Below are 17,564 nucleotides of genomic sequence, written 5' to 3'. Positions count from 1 at the left end.
GTGGCTGTCCGCTCGACAGAATTCGCGTGATTCGCGGGCTTCTTTCACGCTCGGAAAAGAGCTTTTATGTAGTACGTATTGAGCCACAAAAAGCTGTATCGGGAGTTTCTCATGTTGCTCTACAATTTTCTTACTCACACTTTTAACAGAATTATATTATTTGAGAAGTTCAATAATCAAGACTATTTATCTAAATAAGCGTAATAAAAATATAGTTTGAATATCTCCAAGCAACGACAAACACCATAACCTTTCTTCTGTCCAGCTACGTGGCATTTGCATATCTTTAAAGTCCGGCTAAAGTTAGCTGTGACACCTTGTATATATAGACTCAAAACGGCTGAAGTAGAGAAATCACATTATTCGCATTAGAGTGTGCTTTTGAAAAGCGATTTCTTACATTTAATCACAAGTGGCTAAATGTTTGCCATATCACCACACTGCAGTTATATCATGCATCAGGGCGAATGAATGAATGAAACGTTTTTTTTTTTGCCATTTCTGAGCCGAAGATATCGTTCTTTTTCGCTGCAGGGCATTTCACGTGGACATTTTTGTGGTTATCGCATACCATGCCGAGGCTGACAACTGGTACACGGATTGTCTTCTCGTGCCGCCAACTATATTGTCATCGGAGCTCCTCGACCCCCCGTTTAGCAGGTCTTTATACCCTGTCCGCCTGGTAAGACGACTCACCGGCAACTATACTAGAGTACCTTGAAAGGACTTTACGGTGAATTTCATTTCTGGATCTATGTTGCAGATAAGTAATATGTGGTTACAGCGCTCGTGGTTATCCACTCTGTGTTACGTCCTCGTTTCGAAGTACTCTGTCATATTTCTTTGAGTAAGATATTTCGGTAATCCGTCATTATTTCGGAGCTCACACTTACAAAACATTAATAAAATGCTAAAAAATGGGAGATGGCTGGGGAGACCGTCAACGCTGGCGTTATGTATAGCAACGAACAAGTCACACGAAAGCGGCTGTTTCATAGCGATATATCTTTGTTGACCGCGCCAAGGTTTCTTGAAGTCGCGTGTCTTTCAATTTTAAGACAGCGTACTTACGTTATAATTGTGTCCTACAGCTCCAGAAAAATAATACATGATAAGAAAACCACAGCGCAGGCCGCTAATGGCACACTTTATGTGACTCGCGATAGCTGCTCAAGTCAGTGTGGTAATTTGGAATGATCTAGCCTAAACAACGCCATGACATATCTCAACATGAAATGTATTCAAAGCAATGTGATAAGCACTCTTACGACGATGTGCACTTGGTAACCTGCATTTCTGCATGCTGGAATGAAATAGATTGCAATGTGTCGTCTTTCCTGGCAAGCAGAAAAAAAGATTCCTCTAGGGAGACAGCTTGCTGCGTGCAGATTCATATTCACCAACGCAAGCTAGCAAAAACAGGGTAATAAAACCGTTCTAATTAAATGCAGTCCTCCACCTCCGTCACAGCACGTCACAGCAGAACTTCGAGCAATAGCATATCGTATGCAACAACAGCCAGCACATCAGCCACACATACCAATACTTTTCACAGACTCAACCAGAGCCTGTCGATAGTTACAAAACCCAGAGCTGCACGATCCCATTAACAAAGATTTACAACGACGCATTCACAAACCAACAGAAATCACCTGGGTACATACATGGCCGTCGGGGCTGCTGGGAAATGAAGGGCTAAGCAACGCGTCCGTGATGAAAATTGAGACGGGATCATGGAAAGGTTCACCAGAACTAGAGCCCTACAGAACAGAAAGAGTGTTTCCGCAGCTACACCCAAACGTACCACGTCAACAGGGCACATTAATACGATATGTACACGCAAACACATTATATAATCATCATGATTACACCTGCATCGTTGACTATTGATTGAGCGCCTCTCCCTTGTGAATGGTGCATGGATATCCTAACACTACGTATATAACACTGACCTCCCTCTTCACAACTTTCCTCGCCACCCACGACTGCATGGCTGACTCAGGCCCCTATTTCTGTAGAGCAAGTTTACCTGGCGGAATTTTTCAGGTAGGCACTGGAGAAGACTGCCAGCGAGGTGCCCTGAACTGAGGGCATTGACCGATATTTTTATTTTTTTGGATAAATAAAGTCTGTTCTCTCTCCCTCTCTCTCTCCTCAGCTCCCGTAGCACCTACACGAATAAATATTACCACATTGCTCCTGATTCTTACATCATCTAGAGCGCAGGAAGTGCAAATGCGCGTTTTAAGTCGTGGCTTCTTTTGTGATCAAAAATAACGTACAGCGCAAAGGACCAGGACAGCGATAGACGACATACACAGCGCTGTGTATGTCGTCTATCGCTGTCCTGGTCCTTTGCGCTGTACGTTATTTTTGATCATGAATTACCAACTAGCCCAAGCAACCACCCTAGTTCACTTCTTTTGTGAACCCTGCCGGGTTATGCTGACCGTAGCTGCTGCTGCTGCTGCAGATTTACCGAATAGCTCGCACAAAGGGCGGCATTCATAAAGAATCCGCTTAAATGTAGTTTAGCTATACTTCTGCAGAGGTTCCTGTTATTCGCTCTAATCTCAGACTACGGAAAGGCTCAACGAAAGAACGACTAGTCTATACATGTGCTCGCTGAAACTAGGGGCGCTATAACGTAAAACTATTCCAAACTTTTCTATTCAAATTCTGCGAGCAGCCCTGGGCGATTGGTTAAAAACTTTTTTAGACCACCCCCACTTCACCTGTTTGTAACTCGAGGTCACGAAAATTGCGATAGCTCCTCATCTGATATGACGTGTACATACTGATTATGCATTATTTGACCGAACAAGTGAAAAATAGTTATTTATGATTCGTCGCCGTTATAGCCCTCCGTTATTGGTAAAAAGTTTTCGGGCTGCACTCACTTCACCTGCCTGTCACGCGACGTCACAAAACCGCAGAAACTCACAGCGTCAAAGGGACGTGCACGCGTTAAAGATGCATTAATATGTCGAACAAAACTGAATTTTCTTCTGAATAGCCGCAGGCTGCCCCATTCCGGAAGAAATAAAAGATGGTGGCTGCTGATGTATCAGGCACTGGCTCCTCGCACCTGCCGGAAAGCATTGGTGCATTTGCGTATAACAAAACATTTCGCGTATCCATGTAACGTTTTAAAGTACTTTCAGACCGTTTACGACGTCGTTCTGGCAACTCTTCTTTCCGGAGGATTCGTTTTAGCGTCATTCTTAAGCTTCCGTTGCATGCCGCCGCGATTTTCGACCAGCCACCGCGAGCTAAGATAAGGGGAAGCGGACCAATCGCAGACGCGGCACCACCCTCTTCATCCGGTTATCGATTTTCAATGCCGTGGCTCGGCGCCATGAAAGCCCTCTCCACTTGAGCGTGCTCCTTGCCTATTGCCAGTCAATTAGATAAGACAAGCTTCATAGTGTAGGCAATGTTATTCGTTTTTCAAGCAAACAAAAGTGAGCTCCTATGAAAGAGGAGACCGCTTCATTGGTCTGCTTACACAACACTGCGGGTGACCGCCCGATGCTCGCGTTGGCGTTTACGCAAGTTTGACGTCAGCAGATTGGAATAAAAACATATTGGAATAGTTTTACGCTATAGGGTGCAAACGCATAACTCATTTCATACGGCAAAGCTGTATTTCTGCCTTCTTTTGAGGGGACTTGGCGCGTCTGCTCGATCGGTTTTTCGACAAGTACTCACATCTTGGTGTTAGCGGCAGATCCAACTGGATCAGTTCCATAGATAGTGTTACTCGCAGCAGGGTCGGTCGCTTTGGAGGGACCACCTGGTTTTGCGGATTAGCCGGGCAGACACGTAATTGCTATGCAGCAAAACACTGTGCAGAAGATGAACGGGTGCATGTAATTTCAATAGAGGTTTAGGATCTGGATATGTACGCAATTGACTTTTCTCGGGACACGAAGGCCACTGACGATGTAGGCGCCTGCAAAAAAAAAAAAGTTGGCGCGTATAGTGATCGTTCGAACTGAAATGACGTTTGGTAATGTGTTTTAACAGTTGCAGTTCCATTCTGTACATGTTTCCCTCGGAATAAGCGCACAAGTTCCCACAGTAGTGACTAACGCTGCGCTAACGTACCCGATCACACTTCTGCCAATGCAAAGCAGAACAGGACGACCCAGTGAAGTTAACAGTGACGAAACAGGTTCATTGACATTAGATCCAATGGTAGCTAGTGCGTGTAGCCACCTGTCCTCTCTAGTGTCCCAATAATTTGCTCGTTTCCTTTGTAACATGTATCAAGATGCCATTGCTAATGGATGGAGGTTCTCCTTCAACGATATGGAGCACGAGGCGATGGGTTCCGCACAAAAACACCATAGGTGCAACACAGGTTTGGGTGAACCTGTGAACCTGGCAAACAAATTTTTCCCTGGAAGGCAACTTCGATGTCTACTTCGCTGGTCAGCACGAGCAGTGGCCGTAAAGCAAAGCACAACTGTTTTAACATCTGCATATTGGCCCAATGTCGAGAAGCATTAGTACACCCTTAGGCAAAAGTTCACCCTTTTCGGTGTTATCTCTCCCACGCAACAATAATCGTCATCTGCCTTGCTTGCGTTTCCTTTCTTCAAAACGCCGCGCCCGCTATTTTCCTGTCGGGAATGCTATGTCATGCTGATAACGCGCGTGCCGTTCGTTACTGGGAAGTACCGGGCTCGCCGCGTTAAAGAAAGGAAATGCGGATAAAACAGATGAAGATTATTGATGTGTGGCAAAAGCGTATAATTTTGCTTAAGAGTGTAGTTTTAATGATAAAATGCCTTTTGTATTAAGCAAAACATTGATAGAATATGCGCGAGCGTAAAAAAAAAATCTGCCTGCATTCCACCCTGTGAATCCGCTTGTACAGAGAAGCTGTTGCCGACGTTTTAGAAGCACCACCATCACAAGTGGCGTACATCATGCGTGCACGCACGTGTCTGAAAGTGTAGCACACATCCTCATTCTTGTGGGCCCTCCGCCAAGCGCTAGTGCGTTATTAAAGTAATTGATTTTTCAAAGCAAATTGCGTCAGTCATGGTAAAGTACGTCTAAAATGGACAATAAACGCAAACGTTAAGTAAAGGTAAAGCGGTAGATTAGTGCTCGTGAGCGTATAAGGTGTCAATATTATCGCGTACAGAGCCTTAGTAATCAAGATGCTGAGGTGACTGCGTGACACGATTAGAGACTCCCCTGGGACATTCATGTACTAGCCGGATGACAAAGTCACTCATTATAATTCTATAACTATTACTCAACCAGTGATAATAAAATATTGTTGAATTGCATTATAAGTAGAAAGAAAACGCTACTTGCGTAGTCCTATTTGATGTTTACAAAAACAAACTCACTGACGTTAACCTTGACAATGACGCGGGCGGTCGAAATGTTTTGCTTTCTCTGCTCTACGCCACATGCGCTATCGCGTTTCAGTAGTTTCGTTATCGCGTAGTGCTGCGCTGGTTTGGCTGGCTCGCCAATCTCACAAACTGCAAGTAGCGTAGATTGCCATGTCCGCGTGATGTTGCGGGATTTCCTAATGGCATAGGCTACTTGACCAAATGCGGCTGCAGCGTCGTATTCAACGCTCTGTCATGGCTCGGTTCCTCCATTGCCGCCTGTTCGGGTTTTGCGCAGAAAACCGTACTGCTATCTGTCGGGCACCGTTTTACTCACCGGTGGTAGTAAAGGGCGGTGATGGCGTATGCGACGTCAGCACTCCCCGCTCGGGGGCGGGCGACTTGAATTGGGCTAAAGGTATGCGGATCCTTCCTTCCGGCACAATTTTCTCGTAAAACGAAGTCCTTTTTGGCCCGAAACAAGCGCTGCGAGGATATTGATATTTCAACAGCCCGTGTCGGCTTTATATTTGCCTTTAGTGTTATTTTAAGGCAGTTCACTCTAGGCCGACAGGACACCGATTTTGGTCTGTCGACTGTTGGCGACAGCGTTTTCCGTCCTGTCGGCACTCCTGTCACACTGCACCGATGTCAACGACACGACCATACATGACTTACATGGCAGCGCCTTCAAGTTGCAGTTTTTTTTTTTGCATGCCAGTTTCTTCCAACATGTTTCCACAATTTAGTGAAAGTTTTCTTTTGGGCAACGTCAGCTGTATTACTGTAAATGCGTGACTAGGATACGTAATGATCCAGTTGTAATAGAATTTAGGTGTGTGCACAGTCTCTGGAAGCAAACTAGCAGCGGTGTGCGCCGGTCGAACGCTCCAAATGTGGAACGAACGCTGTTTGCTGTTGTTTCAAATTTTTTTGCGAGCAAATGAACTGACAACTCAACTAGTTGAATGAGAAAAGATCATCTTTTGGTTGCACCGCAAAACTAAAGCATGCTATGAAGGCTATATATCGCGTCGCGGCATAGCATGTGTTCTGATTAACTTGAGACTTTCGGAAGCAGTTATCATTTGTGCTTCCGTGCCTGAAGACAAAAGCACATTCTTGCTACCCCAATCATTAGGAACGCTGCTACTGGGGCAGGAAGCTATAAACGAATAAACCACATGAAGCCTAAACGTACATCACTATAATTTATTAAAGCGCCTGCCTAAATAAAGCGCACTCCGCGATTTGAAGGGCCAGCAGCATATTGAAAGCAATGTATATATATGGTAGCAATGTTCTGCTTCCCGAGAAGAAAGAAGTCCCGAGTAAAGTGTTTCGAACAAACCGGTGTAGTATCAGTCGTCGCTTTCTCTCACTGCCAAGTTTCTTTTCCAATCGCTACCCGATGCGCGTCGTCTGCTTTTTTCGCGAAAAGGCGAATTTATACATTGCTGTCTTTCCGCCGCTATGACACACATAATGGTAGAGAATAAGTCGTCCGATATCCGTAACTTTTTTATAATTTTCGAGATTGTGCGCGGAGGTATCAGGGCGATTTGAGAACTACGAGCCATTCAGCGCATGCTGAGAGGAGGGGGCCTTTTTCGCTTCAAGTTTGAACTTGGGTAGGCTGTCTCTCCGTGCGGACTCTAGTGGGCGAGCTTTTAGTTGCAGACGCCTATACGAGCATGAACCCCTTGGCTGCAGGTAGGTTCCTCGCTGAACAAAATCGGCACCGGCTCTCGCTCGATAAAAGACTGCTGGCAAGGCCTGACGATCATGCATTTCAACTTCGAAAGTATGTTTCCATTATTTTTTGGTGCGGCAATCTTGGTGTCGGTGCGATGTTTGCACTCTGCGGCAGATTTTACGACGACTACCCGAGCAACAGTCTGTTCACTGTTTTTTTCAGGGTCGGCGTCAAGAAATGCTGTCACATTGCGAAATCTCGCGGTTGTCGGCTGCGTTGTCGGCTTAACGGAACAGAATGCCTCTCAGTGACAGTCTGCAGACTAGTAGGCCGATAACGACCGTCGTTGTCTTGTCATGCTCTTGTAGATGGTGGTGTCGCGTCGGCTTACTGGGAACGAGCATCTACACACAAGCTGCAGACATGATAGCTTCGGATTGTAACTCGAATATACGAGGAAGCATATTTCTGTCACGCGGAAACTCAAGGCCCTTTTCCAGCTGGGCTTTGAGGTTTATCTGAGTGGCCTTGGCCACTAGGTGGCGGTACTGTTTCTGAACAGTGTTTGCCATTATGACTATTGCGGTCGGAGCACACGGTGTGCAACATCTGCAATGAGCAGAGCGCCTACACATCAAGGATAGATACATTGTGCGCAGACGCACGTCACGCAGGCGCAGACGTTGCGGAAGCGCAGCATGCATCCTCATTATCCTAGGCCCTTCGCCAAGAGCAAGGGCGTTATTGAACTAATTAAATTTCTAAAAGTAAATTGCGTCACAATTCCTATAGTACAGCTTACACACAGGCTGCAGGCATGGTAACTTTGTATTGCAAATCTAATATACGAGAAAAGGTATTTCTCTTAGACAAAACCATTTTCCACCTGCTCTTCGAGGTCTGTTTTAGTGACCGCGTTTGATAGGTGGCGGTACTGTTCTTGGGTGAGCACAGAACCAGCCCAAGAAAAATCCCGACCAACTACAGGCTGACAACTTCGTTGTGAAAGGTACACAGGCAGCATTTGTTTAGGAAGACGTAAGCTTCCCCGTTCAAGGTCAACCGCGCACGACAGCTTTATAGTACCTCATGACGCTACCAAAGTGTTACGCATAATTTATGAGTGCCGCATTCACCGCATTGCTCTGTACGAGTGTTCACTGTGAAAACGCATTCATTGCTCAGGCCGACTCCATTTACCACCTTCAACACAAGCACGATTTGTGGCCTTCCACCACGACGTACGCTGTGGCCGTGGGGCTGGGCGGCCGGTGGTATGTGCCGCTGTACTCTGACTTTGCGCCAAACGACCCCGGGAATTACACCCTCGGGCAGAAATGCCGACCTCGCAAGCCAACGGAAGATGACCAAATCGCCAACATTGCCGAGGTGCGCATGTTTGTAACTTCTGCGCCGGAGAAGCACTTCGGCATTCTTTGCGTCGGCTACGTACTGACACGTCTGCTAACAAACGCCCAAGAGAGTGGAAGCAATAACAGTGATGTTCTATTTTGTTTAAGAATATCGAAGACCCGTAGTTTTATTATCGGCCAGCGTACTTTTGTAATGAGCAGTCAGTTTTATGCCTCGTGCCGGTGGACTGACTTTTGTTATGGAAAAACAAAGAAGAGGAAACGGGCGTTTTCTGAAAGGTATCATATGCACTTGCACCTGTGCCATCTTGCCAAATACCTGACACTAAATAAATGACGCTACCTAAAATGAATGACGCATTTACTTAGCTATTTCGATCTTATGGTATGTATTGTGGATATATTGGGCGCTATCATGCAATGGCCAAGTGGCCATTTTAGGTTCCCTAAAACCTAATTGATTATGCACATGTCACGAACGCAAACTGCCTTGTAAGGGTAACGGCCACAATATAATCGCTGTACCTACTGCTGCACAAAATACTGGCTGAATGCTCACTTAACGTAAGCTAATAATAGCGCTGATTCGAGAATCTCAGGCTGTGGCGAACAATTTAGATACCAGTTTACTTAGTGTGAGTAAGCTACAGTGTACTGATGTTATTGAGGCCGTGCGACAGCTTATAAAGCTCTGTTTACTCTCAACACACGTCAGAAATGTTGTTTGAATTGTAAATAATTCCTTGGACTCAAGATTCTAAATCAAACTGAACATTACCAGAATATATTTCAAGCTGCTATTACACGATTTCTCACTGAGAGAAGGAAAGTTACTGCAGCCATAACTTCACGGCGCGCAACAGTGAGCAAAAAGCTGAGCTAACGGGACAACTGCTCTAAGCTCATCCACTGTTGCACGTCTACTTTTCCCTCTCGGCCACCAAATTTCGTGCTTACACCGGCGATTTCCAAAGACAGCAGCAGGCCCTCAAGGTAAGGCAATTGGTTGACGCTCGGCAGGAAGCGAGCTGACTTAATGAGGATTACCCGTGACTGTCCAGAAGGTATTAGAGTGTGATTTTATAGGAAGTAATTATATTGAGAGCCTGAGAGCCTGTTCCTGAGAGCCTGTTCAATTCTAATATGGATAGAATTGAACAGGCTCTCAGGAATGGAGGAAGCCTTTTAGGCTTCCTCCATTTGAAGAAGAAAGAAGAAAGAAGCAGTGAAGAAGAAACTAGGAATAGGCAAGAATCAGATGTGTGCGTTAAGAGACAAAGCCGGCAATATCGTTACTAATATGGATGAGATAGTTCAAGTCGCTGAGGAGTTCTATAGAGACTTATACAGTACCAGTAGCACCCACGACGATAGTGGAAAAGAGAATAGCCTAGAGGAATTCGAAATCCCACAGGTAACGCCAGAAGAAGTAAAGAAAGCCTTAGGAGCTATGCAAAGGGGGAAGGCAGCTGGGGAGGATCAGGTAACAGCAGATTTGTTGAAGGATGGTGGGAACACTGTCCTAGAAAGATTGACCGCCCTATATACACAATGCCTCATGACCTCGAACGTACCGGAATCTTGGAAGAACGCTAACATAATCCTAATCCATAAGAAAGGGGACGCCAAAGACTTGAAAAATTATAGACCGATCAGCTTACTGTCCGTTGCCTACAAAGTATTTACTAAGGTAATCGCAAATAGAATTAGGAACACCTTAGACCTCTGTCAACCAAAGGACCAGGCAGGATTCCGTAAAGGCTACTCAACAATATACCAGATTCACACTATCAATCAAGTGATAGAGAAATGTGCAGAATATAACCAACCCTTATATATAGCTTTCACTGATTACGAGAAAGCGTTTGATTCAGTCGAAACCTCAGCAGTCATGGAGGCATTACGGAATCAGGTTGTAGATGAGCCATATGTAAAAATATTGGAAGATATCTATGGCGGCTCCACAGCCACCGTAGTCCTCCACAAAGAAAGCAACAAAATCCCAATAAAGAAAGGCGTAAGACAGGGAGATACGATCTCTCCAATGCTATTCACAGCATGTTTACAGGAGGTATTCAGAGACCTGGAGTGGGAAGAATTGGGGATAAAAGTTGATGGAGAATACCTTAGCAACTTGCGATTCGCTGATGATATTGCCTTGCTCAGTAACTCAGGAGACCAATTGCAATGCATGCTCACTGACCTGGAGAGGCAAAGCAGAAGGGTGGGTCTGAAAATTAATCTGCAGAAAACTAAAGTAATATTTAACAGTCTCGGAAGAGAACAGCAGTTTACGATAGATAGCGAGGCACTGGAAGTGGTAAGGGAATACGTCTATTTAGGGCAGCTAGTGACCACGGGTTCGGATCATGAGACTGAAATAACCAGAAGAATAAGAATGGGCTGGGGTGCGTTTGGCAGGCATTCTCAAATCATGAACAGCAGGTTGCCACTATCCCTCAAAAGGAAGGTGTATAACAGCTGTGTGTTACCAGTACTCACCTACGGGGCAGAAACCTGGAGGCTAACGAAAAGGGTTCTACTCAAATTGAGGACGACGCAACGAGCTATGGAAAGAAGAATGATGGGTGTAACGTTAAGGGATAAGAAAAGAGCAGATTGGGTGAGGGAACAAACGCGGGTAAATGACATCTTAGTGGAAATCAAGAAAAAGAAATGGGCATCAGCCGGACATGTAATGAGGAGGGAAGATAACTTATGGTCAGTAAGGGTTACGGACTGGATTCGAATGGAAGAGAAGCGTAGCAGGGGGCGGCAGACAGTTAGGTGGGCGGATGACATTAAGACGTTTGCAGGGACAAGATGGCCACAATTAGTACATGACCGGGGTAGTTGGAGAAGTATGGGAGAGGCCTTTGCCCTGCAGTGGGCGTAACTAGGCTGATGATGATGATGATGAATTATATTGAAGCACTCAATTGATAGTTAAACTGGTCATAGAATTTTCTTTGTATAAGATGCTCAATCTAGTAAAATTGTTGTCAGAAATGTCCTCTATGATGTGAAGAGCAGATATTAAATAAGAAATGATTAATGCTTGTTTACAAAACACTTCTGATTGCATTTTTCTAGATGCTGAATTGGTGTCAGTGATAGAACTTTATTAACGTGACTTTTAGGAGGGCCGGCTGTAAAACTGGCATGTGGCATTGGAACGGTAGAAACACCGTAATTCGGTGCAACATAGAAGAAATGCGACTTTGTAGCTGTAAGTTCTAGATTAAATGCAATATTTAGTGCTTCACGTGTGAAAAAACCGATAAGACTTAGGCCATGGCACGGGTCTCGCTGTTTATTTCGACAATCTGTAGTTTTTTAGCGTGCACCCAGTGGGTAGAGAGGGCGAGCGTTTTAGCATTTTGCCTCCATTGGAATACCACCGCAATAGGTGGAATCGGACCCACAACATCGCACTCTGCAATTCAAACGCATAGCCACTGAGCTACCACTGCGTCTATTCTATACTGGTCTTCTTGTGAGGGCGTATTCCTTAAAAACATTGATATTACGGAAAGAGTGAACATTTTAAACCGGTCATTAACTTGGATACTTTTTGCGTGGCACATATCAATAAAAACCTCAGCAAGTGTAATTTGAAAGATCTAGATCTGGGCGTTCACGTTTAAAAGTGTTTGACAGCATTTTCGTCGCGAATACTACTCAGAAGGAATGATAAATAATACGACCCGATTTTTTGTCGACGTGTCAACCTTGCCTTTAGGATACGTGTATCGACGGGAAATCAACAAATATTTCGCTGTTTTTTCTAAGAAAAGAAACGATCTCTCGAGTGCGATCCAACAAAAGTTGGATGAAATGGGTTGTGTGTCTCAGAGACACCTTGTTCCTGTTCTTCCAACAAAAGAAACAACCTTTCTTTCCGAAAGGTTGTTTCCACCTTTCCGCCCCATCTTAAATTTAGACTAACCTGTGCGCTAGCTTCTTTTGTAGAGAAGAAGCTATCGTGGAGAGTGCAGTGATGTTCTCATTATATTGTTTTGTGAACTGGGCACTTTCTTTACGAGGACCACTGCTACAGGTTGACGTACCCTTCGTTTTTATTATTTTATTCTGCTTTTCGGTTTACATATGAAACATAGATTGGTACTTGTATTTCAAGAACATCAGTGCGCTACTGGAAGTACCTTTTAGCCCTCGCTCTGACTACGCTGCTTCTAGTACTGAGCCACGCGTAATTTAAGCAATTTCTTAAGAGGAAGCTTTAGCTCTGGTGCTCCTATCTAAATACGTATAAAAGGAGAATTAGTGTTTATCGGCAACCAATGCACCGAATTTGACGAGGTTTGTTGCATTTAAAAGAAAAACTTAAAATCTAGTGACTCTTGGTTAGCAATTATTGATTTAGATTGTCAATGTTTTATTAACGATTGGCAAAAATCGTCTCGTGTGTCAACCAATGGGAATAGAATATGTTGAAGGTTTTCAAGTATGCCCAGGAAGAATGTCATGGCAGCTGAGGCATCGTTCATTTCTTTCGACAGGCTTGCAAGAATCCCGCATTAAACAATACATTCCAATTGGACCGAGAGTTCCAAGCGCTCGTGGCGTACAACAAGACGGAGAGGTTGTTCTTTACGTATGACAGTGCTTCAAGCCTGCGCTTCAAGGTGAGAGCGCATGCTTAAAGGTGGCGACAGATTTCGGATTGATAATACTGTCACTTTGTTGTGACGGTTAAAAAAATAGTCGCAGAACTGTGAATAACGGAACCAAACTTTTATTGGGCGAACCGGTGCCCACAAAAGGAAATTGCTCTCAAAGCGCAATGATAGCGGCGAACACAGTCGACGATCGCCGAAATCTGATCGGCGGGGCAAGCGCGTCGGCTTTTATACGTGAATCATTAAAATCTCTCGAACAATCGCCAATGCTCGCGTGTCTTCTAGAAAGTGCTACACAATTTGAGTCATGCCTACAATCAGACTACGCTAGGTTCGGTGACAACAACGGATAGAACCATCGGTAGCATTTGAGAAACTTACGATTGTGGAGACGCGTCCTGCGCATTGCGGTAACGTTTAACCTTTGTTAGATGATGAAGAAGCGATCACCCGAGAAAGATAAGCAAGTAGACGTGTCAATGTCACCATCTTAAAGAGCATCGTCCCGATGCTACAAACAGCAGAGTGGAAAAACAAAAGCACGGTTAGCAAAGAAAGAGTAACGAAGAAACAGAGTCCCAAAGTTAGTCGGCGCTGGTAGAACGGCTTAAGTCGCACAGCATGGACTATATCAAGTCGTGAGCGACTTGATATAGTCCATGCTATAGTCCAGAGGGTGTTGGGGTAGCGAAATGCCGTCTGGCACGACCACTCCAGTGCACCAATTCGTCGGATGATCTTGTAGGGTCAGAAGTAGCGTCGCGGAAGTTTCTTACTTAGACCTCGTCGGCGTATAAGGGTTCAAACCCAAGCGCGGTCGCCAGGCTGGTACTCCACGTATCGTCGTCGGATATTGTAGTGCCGGCTGTAGGTCCTCTGCTGGTTTTTGATAAGGAGGGCGAGCTGTCGGGCTTCTTCGGCGCGCTGGAGGTAGGTGGCGACGTCGAGATTCTCTTTGCCGGTGACGTGCGGCAGCATGGTGTCGAGAGTCGTCGTTGGGTTCCTTCCGTAAACAAGCTCGAATGGAGTGATCTACGCTCTTTCTTTCAGGGGCCGTATTATAAGCGAAGGTTACTTACGGAAGCACGGTATCCCACGATTTGTGTTCGACGTAGATTGCCCATATTAATTATTTATTTATTTAATATACCTTACAGACCCCCTGACAGGGCATCGAGTAAAGGGGGTAAGTAAAGTACAAAGTAACTCGACAGTGTACATACGGCTTAAATTTGCAATTTAACAGAAAGAAATGCAGAAATCGATAATAAAGTGGTATGACGGCAATATAAGGTTGGGCAGGAAAAAGGTTAACACGAAAAAAAAATAAAAAAGAATATTGGCTGGAATTATAAATATGGCAAAACTGCACACAAGAACTAAGAGTGTACCAATCACAATGACGGCAGTAAAAAGAAAAGAAACTACAACCAAGGATAGATAGCCAAATATGCGGATTCTAGTCGCAGAAACAGTAGGCAGTGTTTCAAAGACGAACAACAATAGGGCATTATCAAAAACGCAGGGACTAATGGCCTGCACAGAAAAAAAAACATATTTCAATATAGACCCTCGCCCACATGTTGGCGAAGGTCCTATTTAGGGTCTCGGTAAGACCATTCGTCGAAGGCTGGTCCTCCTGTGTCTTGTGCGGTGGTGTTGCCGAATCGCTTAAGTGAGCTCCTCTGTAAAAGCCGTTCCTCCGTCGCTGATGAGCATTTCCGGGACACCATGTCGTAGCAGTGTATTCTCGACGAAGAATTTCGCCGCTTTGGCCCTACTACCTTCAGGCAGAGCTTTCGTTTCGGCGTAGTGGGTCAGGTGGTCGGTAGCCACGGGAATCCCCTTATTTCCGAAAGATGACGTCGGAAATGGCCCCAATAAGTCCATCCCGACTTGTCGGAAGGGTCGGTAAGGAGGCTCGACTGGCTGCAGCAGTGTTGCTGACCTTGTCGGGGCTGTCTAGCGTCACACACAGTCTCGGTATGTCTTGACGTAGCGGGCGTCGTCGATGGTGAAGCGCTGCTAGTAGTACTTCTGCTGTATCCTTGCGAGCGTACGGGAAAATCGGAGGTGCCCTGACGTCTGATCATCATGCAGGGCGTGCAGAATTTCTGGCCGCCATGCTAAGGGCACAATGAGAAGGTAGTTTGGGCGGACTGGCCATAAGTACTTACGACACGAGAACGAATACGATACGAATACGGATACGAGAACGTCGTATCCGTGTAAACGCAGCTCTTCTTCGCTCACCCTCGCATACTTTTCCTAACACGTACAGCGTTCGGCGCGTGGCATCAATCTAATGGAACTTGGACTTTATACGGAACCTCACGGAGACGTCGACGGTGACAGCGCCCATGGAAATTCACCTGAAGTGTTCACATAATTTTTATCACAATAAAAATGAGTAAGATCAGCGCAAGCTGTCGCTAGTAGCTGTAAAAACTTCATAAAGCGAACTGTGAGAGTACCAGTGTTTAGCATCAGTTATCTTTTGCGCGGTCACATTAACGTAACCAGCATTCAGAGCAGTTGGATGACGTAAGTTCAATGGGAGGGCTTCTGTGCTCTCCCCTCTTCGCCCCAATTGAAGCTAGAAGTCCGGCTATGTAATTTGCGTTGCTATGGCGCACGGTCCTATTCATCGACAGGAACTCTCCTCATTAATTTACCTTAGCCCGCGTGCTGGTCAATAATCGGCAGAGGTTTTCTGCCATGAGTTCGCTGTTGAAAGAGCTCTTTTTTGTGCGTGTTCTATGTGACGCAACTCCACATTCGCTAAATTTGTTATAAGCGAACAGTATATCCTATTAATGCAATCCTAAATTATGGGGCTTTACGGGCCAAAACGACGAACTGATTATGAGACATGCCGTAGTGGAGGACTCCGGAAGTTTCGACCACCTGGGGTTCTTTAGCGTGCACCTAAATCTATGTACACGGGTGTTTTCGCATTTCGCCCCCATCTAAATGCGGCCGCCGTGGCTGGGCTTCGATCTCGCGACTTTGTGCTCAGCAGCCCAACACCATAGCTACTGAGCAACCACGGCGTGTTCAATGGAATCTTGACAAATCTGCAGCTGTCGCGTAATTTTCTGGTTAGCGGCCTTTAAGTAGCCCCTAAGCAGACGACGCACGCATCTGGTGGTCAGCGTATATGGCATCATCCCAGTACATCGCCTCCAAGATTTCTCAAAAAGCATGCCGCGGGTGCCGCCTAATCAAGGAAGTCATGCCGTGGAGCCGCACTGGTTCTCACCATTATGGGTAGCGTGGCGCTTCCTGCAAACGAGAATGGCGACGGTGTCTTTTTTTTAGCTCCGCTATCAACTACATCGTTGTGTTTGAGCTTTTCGAAAGGCTGCGTTTTGTCTATACTCTCTCAGCTTCACTATTTGCGCGGTCCATTGCTGCATTGAAGTGAGAGTTTAATCGGGAATTTAGTGCCAACTATTTGTTTAGAATGAGGGTGTACAGTTCAATAAACACGCAAAAGTATGATTCCTGAATGCCCTTTTGCGGAAGTTATCTCATATGCATGAAAGGTACGACTTTTGATTTGTTAGGAAATAAAGTCTCACCCAATATTCGTGAAATACACTGTGGTAAAAATTGAGTAAATCTATACATCCACCTAATTTAGTTGTTCACCGCGCTGCCCCTCGACCATATATATAGGCTGCGCTTCTCAAGAATCGCCGCAGAGCGTGAACGCAGCGCAGTGACCACTTCCGTCAACGAGTGCCGCTGCCATCGGCCTTTTTCTTGTCCAGGTCACCATGGTCGAGGTGGGATGTAGAGGAAGAATACTCTGGAAATATGAACCCTAATTTTGTACTCTGTTGCATCCGTGGCTGTTAGCTTCTTTGTTACGTGGTCTGATCGAGCCACTCATTTCTCGTTTCTTTGTTGTTTTTTTCTGGCAAAAATGATTGCGCAGTTGTGCATCACTAAGGCCAACATGACGGACTTGAAGTATACGCTAGCCGCTGCAGATGTCCAGTTCGAAGACGGCAGTAACACCTGCGGCTACGGCTCTTTCCCCCGGCTGCGCATGCTCAAGAAATTGGCCGAGTTCTTCGCCTTCAAGTACACGTCCCGTATGCAGCGGAGAGCGTGCCTGGAACTCAAGGAGGATGATGCCCGTGGCTAATTTCAGTCCTTTGATAACATTGTGATGATTTTGCGAATAAAACTTCTGTTCCTTGCGAGGGGCGCTAGGTTTGTAAATTGAAGAAAATAAAGCGACATTTCTTTCTTCAAAGTTGTGACTGCTGAAAGTTGGCAGTCAATGAACTTTTTTTCATGGTTTATCGTTAGTACTGCACCGCTGTTGACTACTGCATTCTTCCTCTCAAACAGAGAAAGCCAGAGATCAGGATAAATGACAGGCAGGGAGGTTTACCAGGAGAGAGGATGCTTGTCAATGCCGTATTGGGGGAATAGGGAAAGGGGAAGAAAAAGATTTTTAAGAGGCCAACGCCAAGCGCTG

At 45.5% G+C, this 17,564-nt stretch overlaps 1 protein-coding gene across 1 annotated transcript in view; it reads left to right on the top strand.

The window, feature by feature from the left end:
- The window catches only part of LOC142578043 (uncharacterized), a 33,654-nt gene extending 16,339 nt beyond the window's left edge, over positions 1–17,315 (top strand). Inside the window, exons 5-8 of the mRNA XM_075687462.1 lie at positions 535–682; positions 8,239–8,442; positions 12,950–13,075; positions 17,013–17,315. Coding sequence (XP_075543577.1) covers positions 535–682; positions 8,239–8,442; positions 12,950–13,075; positions 17,013–17,225 — 691 coding nt within the window. The 3' untranslated portion in view covers positions 17,226–17,315. The remainder of the gene's footprint in view (positions 1–534; positions 683–8,238; positions 8,443–12,949; positions 13,076–17,012) is intronic.
- The last annotated feature ends 249 nt before the right edge of the window (positions 17,316–17,564 follow it).

This window comes from Dermacentor variabilis, chromosome 4 (genome assembly GCF_050947875.1).
Source record: "Dermacentor variabilis isolate Ectoservices chromosome 4, ASM5094787v1, whole genome shotgun sequence".
Taxonomy (NCBI): domain Eukaryota; kingdom Metazoa; phylum Arthropoda; class Arachnida; order Ixodida; family Ixodidae; genus Dermacentor; species Dermacentor variabilis.
Note: the sequence above shows the minus strand (reverse complement) of the source record. Positions and strands in the feature narration are given on the sequence as shown.